This window comes from Scomber scombrus, chromosome 5 (assembly GCF_963691925.1).
Source record: "Scomber scombrus chromosome 5, fScoSco1.1, whole genome shotgun sequence".
Classification (NCBI taxonomy): domain Eukaryota; kingdom Metazoa; phylum Chordata; class Actinopteri; order Scombriformes; family Scombridae; genus Scomber; species Scomber scombrus.
The window spans coordinates 33,799,224-33,807,766 of record NC_084974.1 but is presented as its reverse complement, the minus strand read 5'-3'; the positions used below and the strand labels follow the sequence as shown (position 1 = coordinate 33,807,766).

At 39.8% G+C, this 8,543-nt stretch overlaps 2 protein-coding genes across 2 annotated transcripts; both read left to right on the top strand.

Annotated features, from left to right (window-relative positions):
* Positions 1–1,491: 1,491 nt before the first annotated feature.
* Positions 1,492–2,448, top strand: LOC133980029 (olfactory receptor 11A1-like). Its single transcript, XM_062418592.1, has one exon. It carries the CDS (start codon positions 1,492–1,494, stop codon positions 2,446–2,448), a length of 957 nt encoding a protein of 318 aa, XP_062274576.1.
* Positions 2,449–6,277: 3,829 nt separating this feature from the next.
* Positions 6,278–7,228, top strand: LOC133981097 (olfactory receptor 11A1-like). The gene has a single exon (XM_062419982.1). It carries the CDS (start codon positions 6,278–6,280, stop codon positions 7,226–7,228), a length of 951 nt encoding a protein of 316 aa, XP_062275966.1.
* Positions 7,229–8,543: the final 1,315 nt, after the last annotated feature.

Genomic DNA, 8,543 nt, shown 5'->3' with positions numbered 1-8,543 from the left:
ACCAGCTTTGCCGATGAGGCCTGAAGATCTTCCTTGGGGGCGCAGCGAAGGCCAAGCATAACCCATGGGAGGCGGTCAGCCCAGTCACTGCCCATAAGGCTGGCCCTGAGTGCAGCCTTCATGTCACGATGAAACCGCTCGCAAAGTCCGTTGCTCTGTGGGTTATAGGTTGTGGTACGGTGGACCTTCAACCACAGGATCTTGGCGACCGCAGTCCAAAGCTCCGATGTGAACTGCGGACCTCGGTCCGAAGAGAGGTCAGATGGTGTTCCGAAACGGGCCACCCAAGCCATAATGAATGCCGGGGCCACTTCAACTGATGTAGTGGAGGACAGGGGAACAACTTCTGGCCACCTGGTGGTCCTGTAAACCATGGTGAGGAGGTAGGTGTAACCACAGGAGGGGGAAAGGGGGCCCACCAGGTCCACATTCACATGATCAAAACATCTCTCTGGAAATACTTTGTAATGTCCTGTGTTATTCCTCTCAGCTGGAACTGGGCCTCGATGTGTTGAAACCACGGCCGTGGGTTGTGCTGCAAAAAGTCCGGTAACTTGATGGTGGCAGCGTAGATAGCACCGAAATTAGCCGTGCCACTAGCAGCGGCCAGCGCCGCAGCAGCATTTTCACCACCGTCGTTGTGTGACATGACTCAGCAGTATCCAACTCGTGTCAGGGTCACCAATGTGAAGTGTGATAAGTGAGGAGACAAGAGACGGACACGCATCAAGTCAGCTTTACTCTCCACTTTTTATATATACACACAACACAATACAGCAAGTGAGGTGAAAACTGCCACAACAACGTAAACCCGGAACTAGTACCCCGTAAACGTCTCCCTTAAAGGTACAGTCTGTTGGTGAATGTCTCCTTCAGTGTTCATTGTGGGTCACCACAAAGGGATGATTATCTCCTATCTCTTATGATTAGTATGTAAACCTCAGAGGAAGAGGGGTTGATGCCCAAAGCTGGACAGTGACTGGATGAGGCCATGTGTCCAAAAACTCAAGTCTAACGTAAGTTGAACTTATAATATAAGTTACATTGGTACATTAAATTCATATTCATTAATACAAATAGGTTGCATTTCAACAAAGTCAATAAAGCCAGTTTACCCTTTTTAATTGAGCTTTTCATGACATCAGTTAGAAATCAGTGTCAATCAGTGATTCCCGTGATAATGAGCTGATGTTGCTGCTGTGGGCAGGTTCTCTTTGAAAAGTTTTAAAGAAGCAGATCAGAGAGTCAGCTCAGTTAGAAGGGACTCAGTCTGAGTGACACACTGTCATAAACTGAGCTGTTTTTCAGGTAAGCATCACATTGACTTTAGCATAAGAGAATGTGATTGTCATAACTGGTCCTTGAAACAAATATCTACAAAGGAAGAAAACTGATAATTGACTTTTCAGCTGCGTGTTAGTTTAGAGCAATGAAATGTTTTATAGGAATGTAACATGAATGGTGTATTTATTTCATGTAGCAAAAAGTATTATGATTGCTCTACAAGCCAAGCGGAGAATCATGATAAACTCTACTCAGATTTCATTCTTCATCTTCAATGCCTACATTGACACTGGCCACTTAAAATATTTATTTTTTGTTATTGTCTTGTCCATGTATCTTTTAATTATTTGTTCCAATGTGTTTCTCATTGTGGTTATCTGCATGAACAGAAGCTTACATGAACCTATGTACCTTTTCCTGTGCAGCCTGTTTGTAAATGAACTGTATGGTAGTACAGGGTTGTTTCCATTCCTTCTGCTTCAGATCCTCTCTGACATTCACACTGTTTCTAAACCTTTTTGCTTCCTGCAGATCTTCTTTATTTTTTCTTATGCAAATGTGCAGTTGTGTAACTTAGCCGTCATGTCTTATGACAGATATCTTGCTATCTGTTTTCCTCTGCAATATAACACACGGATGACTACTAAATCTGTTCATACACTTATTGCTATAACATGGATATTCCCATTTGTGGAAGTTGCTGTTATGGTATGTTTGAGTGCTACTTTACAGCTGTGTGGAAACATTATTAACAAAGTTTACTGTGACAACTACTCTATAGTCAAACTGGCCTGTTTTGACACCAGTGTCAATAACATTTATGGACTTATTTACACTGTTTTGATGATTATTGGTATTGTAATTTTAATTCTTTACACATACATAAGGATTCTTAAAGTTTGTTTTTCTGGTTGTAAAGAGAGCAGACAGAAAGCTTTCAGTACCTGCATACCTCACCTGGCTTCTCTGCTCAACTTCTCTTTTGGTGGTTTCTTTGAAATAGTGCTGAGTAGAGTTGATATGAGCAGTGTACCCAACACGTTGCGTGTTTTTTTATCACTGTACTTCCTCACTTGTCAACCGCTCTTCAACCCTGTACTGTATGGATTGAAAATGTCTAAAATACGTACAGTATGTAAAAGTCTTCTCTTGAGGGAAATGTAAGTAACTAATGTTAAAAGTCGTGTGATATACTTTTTAGTCTCTATAACTTTGACAAAAAGTGTGAAAATGATGTTTATTGTATGTAAACAAGAACATAACATTGATTGAAAATACATTTCTAAAGCAAGTCTCTGTCACAAAGTACATTTCTTACATTTCCTCTCAGTGAAAGTCTCTATGTTTAAAGGACATTCAAGTGTGGACGTCTCTAATCTTTCTGTAGAAAATAAAACTCTTTCCTAAGTAATGCTGCCTATTGTCTTCCTTTATCAGCTGTAGAAACAGTGTTGCTACATCATCAATAACAGTAGTACAAGTAGCTGTATCCCCTGCTGAAACACATGCTGACCCCTCCTGTAAGGCCTGTGTTTGTGTAGGAAGAGCACTGAAAGCATACTGCTAACTGTTTGCTATAAATAGTTTGTTTATGCTCAGATTTTCTGCACATTGCACATTTATTGTTTATCTGTATGAGGGTATATTCTGTTTGTAAATCTCAGGAACATTTACATGTATATAATCTCAGGAACTTATGCATATTCACTTGTGATGGTTTAAGATTTGAACATTTGGAAGAAGTTAAAACAAAGTTGCATGTTTATGAACCTGTATGATAAAAAACATTTCTAAACATACTTTTATTCTCAGATAAGATAAAATATTCCTTTATTAGTCCCACAGTGATGTAAACTCCTCAGAGGCTGCTGCTGTTTGGGAAAGTGAGGTCACTGTAAGTCCCTCAGGTCAAAGGTCATTTCATCATGTCAACATGTTTGTTTCTGAGGCAGCTTCACTTTAGCCACAGTTTCCACTAATTCCCTTTGAAGCAAATTACAGTCAGAGCTGTGAACCAGTGAGACCAATCAGCCTGAGTAGACCCCAGCACTGGTTTTACTGGTCCACAGAGGGCTGAGGACCATAATGATCTCCCATAAGACTCCTCAGGATGGACACACACTGAAGTCTGTCAACAGTTTGACTCATTACTTTAATCTATGATGATGCATTGTATTTTATCAGTTTGTATATTTGACATCTAAATCTTAATCTGCAAATGTAGACACATAAAATATCATACAATGAAATTATTCAAATAAACCATCAGTACGTAACTTCAGTGAATTCATTTGGTTACTTTTCACTGGTTGGTTTAGTGAGAAGTTCAGAATTAATACATTAAGTACATTTTCACTTTTCATTTTTCCTGTTTTGTCCCTCTGCTTCCTGTTGCTTCTTCTTTTTTTCTCTCTCTTTTTATTTGGATTTTCCAAAAAAGTGACATATAGTGGAAACTGAGAGTGCCAAATAAGGCATAATTGTACAACGGTATGTCAAAAATCCTCTTAAGCCTTTCCCACCATCAAACCCACCCAATCCAGGTCACAACTAGCCAGGGACGAACGACACATACACACATACATGCACACAAAAGAGTTGAGTTGAGGGGCAAACCGCAGCTGTAGGACAGGCATGTAGAGATAGGAACTTAGTGTTCCTCTGAGTCCAGAGACAAGTTAGGGGAGTTGACAAATTCCAGGAAAGAGTTCCATGTATCTTGGAATTTCTTGGTAGAGCCAGTGAGTGAAAACCAAAGTTTTTCAACTCTTAGATTGTAAAGAACTTCTTTGACCCAATGGTAATGTTATGATTGATGTGTGAGGTTCCATATATATAGCACAGAGCAATGCGAACCCCTAATAGTCTGGGCTGATCAGACTATCCAGGCCCACTACAGTATCACAAGGCGCTCCAGCTGGCCATCCACTCTGCCGGTTGCGACTCCCCCACCTGCTTATTGTGCTGCGTTCCCACCAGTACAGGGGGAACCGCATCTTCCTGATTATCAATCAATCATCAATCAATCTTTATTTGTATAGCGCCAAATCACAACAAAGTCATCTCAAGGCACTTTACACATAGAGCAGGTCTAAACCGAACTCTTCAGGTTTAATTAAAAGAGACCCAACATTCACACATGAGCAGCACTTGGTGACAGTGGAGAGAAAAAACTCCCTTTAAACAGGAAGAAACCTCAGAACCAGACTCACAGTGGGAGAACATCTGCCTCGACTGGTTGGAGTAGAGAGGAGAGAGAGGAAGGAGAGGAGAGGAGAGGAGAGGAGAGAGAGGGAGGAAGGAGAGGAGAGAGAGAGAGGAGAGGAGAGAGAGGAAGGAGAGGAGAGAGGAAGGAGAGGAGAGAGGGGAGAGAGAGAGAAGCACATTGAAGGTCCGGGACTGGAATCTGTCATCCGGACGTCTACAGGCCCAGATTACCTGTGACCAGCAGGCACAGACAACTCCGGGGAAGAAGTTTAGCTTATTGATGCATTATGTGGTCCCCATCTGTTTTCCCTGAAACAGAGATAAATAAAACATATATAGCATATGCACCCGTATGTATTATATACTGTATGCCCAATATTGTCACATAGAATTTTTCTCTTCTATTAGTTAAGGATTGCTATTCGTGTTATTTAGCTCACATGTTTAATCAATTCCATTTGATAAGCTGGTGGAGCATTCAGCCCTCCTTTGTGTCTTTTAAAGGTTTGTTCTTCATTCAAAAGGTGCAGTATCTACCTCATATTCATCTCAATCATACTTCCCAACCCACATCAGCTGGAGGCAGCACATCATCAAAACGATGGGGTGTCCGTTCCGTTATGTTATACTATACCACACTAGCACTAACTCAAAAGTGATTTACCCGTCCTCTATTAACTGGCAAATTACGTAACTAGGACTTTGACTTAGTAAAATAGCAACATCATTTCAGTGCCAATGTTGATTCTGGATGCTGCAGTGACTCACTATTGCCTCCTGGGGTACAAAGTGGTATTAGGAGACAGGACAGGCCAGGGCTAGCTGGTCAGCATGCTAACGTCGGTAGATATCTCTGCAACACAATACATACATGTCTTTTAACATTTAGTTAAAACTTATTTCTTCACATTCTGTTGATAATTTATTAGATTTCAGATGATTTAACCTAAAATTCATACATAATTCTCACCTATTGCACCCATAGACTCTATATAAAATGGACGTAACATCCGTAATCGCCCATTGGTTTGTGGACTGCTGCTCGGAGGCCAATACTATCGGATCTGAGCAGCGCAATCTTGAAAATTTCAGATAAAAACAGGGATTATACTTATATGGGCATCAGGAGGAGCATGAGGCGCCCTCCTGAACCTGTGAACCAATCAACCTGTCAATCACCACGTAGCCACGCCCTAATGCATACCCTGCTTTATCGTCACATATAAAATCAGGGAGGCCAAAATGTCCCAAATGAACATCATACTGCATTGAAGAAGGCTTTAAACTAGCGATTGAGACCATAAACACATTTTGAAAACATTTACTGAGGTTAGAAATCAAGTGAGAAGTTGGTGAATTCTCCATTGACTTGTATAGAGACGGAAGTCCTTTTGACACCAAAACGGTCGCCCCCTGGTGGCCTTTTGATAGAAAGTTACTTCATGTTGGCCTCATTTCAGAGGACCGGAGCTCCCCGCCTGATTGCACCTTTAAACTGACAATCAAAAAGTGTCAATCAATGAACTGGCATTCATATTAAGGCGGGGCCGACCAGTTGGGTTCATCTCTTATGAAAAACTATAAAAAGCACCAAATGTTACTGCAGCCAAAAAAAAGTGACAAAAGGTCAGGTTATGGTCTGCACCATAACAAGTGCTGAACTTAGTGAAGCAGGTAGATGGTAAGTTCAACATGCTCGTGTTCCAGCTTAATATATTTACACTTGATTTGTTTTTGGGAAAATAATTAGAAGAAAACTCAAAGTTTTGTTTCTTTGACAAATATTATGGTGAATTCAACTTATTCATCTTATTTTATTCTTGGAACTTATCTGCATGTTGGAGGTTTGGAATATTTCTATTTCATGTTAACTGTGATGGTTTACATTGTTATTGTTATTTCCAACTCATCACTCATTGTGGTTATCTGCATGAACAGAAGCTTACATGAACCTATGTACCTTTTCCTGTGCAGCCTGTTTGTAAATGAACTGTATGGTAGTACAGGGTTGTTTCCATTCCTTCTGCTTCAGATCCTCTCTGACATTCACACTGTTTCTAAAGCTTTTTGCTACCTGCAGATCTTCTGTTTGTACTCTTACGTACATGTAGAGTTTTGTAATTTAGCCATCATGTCTTATGACAGGTATCTTGCTATCTGCTTTCCTCTGCAGTATAACACACAGATGACGTCTAACAAGGCAGTTATCTTTATTATTGTGATATGGTTTTATTCATTTGTGAAATTTCTCATTACTTTATCTTTAAACATCCGTTTGTCTCTTTGTGGAAACATCATAAACAGTTTGTATTGCCATAACTATCTAGTTGCTAAGTTGGCATGTTCTGATTCCGAAGTGAATAACATTTATGGACTTTTTGGTGTTGTTCTTACCATCATAGTCCCTCTGTTTCCAATCCTTTTCTCTTACACCAAAATTCTTAAAGTTTGTTTTTCTGGTTCCAAACAGACCAGACAGAGAGCTGTCAGTACCTGCACACCTCACCTTGTTTCCCTGCTTAACTTTTCTTTTGGGTGTTTGTTTGAAATACTCCAGAGTAGATTTGATATGAGCGGTGTATCCAGTGAGTTTAGAATCATTCTGTCTCTGTATTTCCTGATAATGCAACCACTTCTGAATCCTATCATGTATGGACTGCAAATGTCCAAAATACGAAATACATGTAAACAACTGTTGTGTGATAAAATGTTGTCTGGTCACAGAAATATTATGTAGATGTGAACAGGGTCAGGAAATCCATCTCAAGCAATTGAAACATTAATGTGGATTGTGATGTATTGAAATATAGTTCCAGTAATGCATTTAAAGAAAAGATTTAGAGGGAAATGGTAACTTTGACAGTAGAATATGTTAACTACTCCATTTCACTAATTTATCTTTGTGATTATCATTTAAAAAAAATGTCAACATACATCCCAAAAATCAATCCTCAATCTGCCTTTGTGATAAATTTATATAAATGGATTTCTAATAAACTGGCAACTGAGTTTATGCTGTATATAGATAAACACATAACTTCAGACACACTTGTGGAGTGATGCTGTTTTGTTGGTATTTTAAACCCACTGTTTCAGAAAGTATATGCATACCAGATGTGGTGAGTCCGAGTCATATTTAACTCCCAGTGGGAAATAGATGCTCACATCAGTTCCCAAATTGAGCCAGAGCTCTCCAAAAAGGAAAGAAAACCCCAAAAAGGTCAGATATCCCAGGGGGAAATTCAGGCAAACAGTTACAGGTGGGAAACCAAAGACAACAATTGGTTTATATTTCAAAAATAGGATTGAATCCAACACTACTGTAAATAACCCAATAACAGAAAACTGTATTGAACAGCAGTTGTGTTTTATATAAGATAGAGTTCAGTGTAAATGTTCTGCTGCACAGAGTGAGTAGAAAAAGATTTCAGCTGCAAAGGAGATCAAAAGTGATACGACCCATCTTACATCCTAGAGATCAGCCCTGCCAGTGTCCAGGTTATACTGATACTCTATTAATATGACAATTACATCTGAATCAACTAATCAACTAATCTAATTTGATAGTTCATTCATTGTCAAACAGGATTTTCGGCTTTTGTTCAACCAATGTTAAGTGACGTTGGCCGAAACGCAAAACCTCCTATCTGCAGGATTTTTTGCCGGATTTCACTTTGGATGATGAGAACAGGGAAGGATGCTCATATTCAGTCTGTCTGCAAGATAAGTTCATTTTTCAGATAGGAGGTTTTGCGTTTCGGCCATCGGTGAGCTGTTACAACAACAATAAAAACAGGGCAACACATGTAGGGAACACCATGCCCGAGAACAAGTTTGCAAAAAAAGTTGTATTTTCGAATAATACCAAAATTAACCCAAACTATGGGAGTCTGAAGGCCTAGCCAAACAGAACAAAAAATGGGGAAAGGCTGTGGCAGCCCAGCAATTAGCCATAGGGCCCAAGAATATATATATATATGCTAAGCTGGTCCAACCAACAATCAGGCAGCTGAAGTGAGGGGATTGCTTAACACCCCCACCCTAAGTTAGGG

What these genes read in the sequence shown, in the direction of transcription:
- LOC133981097 (XM_062419982.1), top strand. Translation starts at nt 6,278, where the DNA reads ATGGTGAATTCAACTTATTCATCTTATTTTATTCTTGGAACTTATCTG.
- LOC133980029 (XM_062418592.1), top strand. Translation starts at nt 1,492, where the DNA reads ATGATTGCTCTACAAGCCAAGCGGAGAATCATGATAAACTCTACTCAG.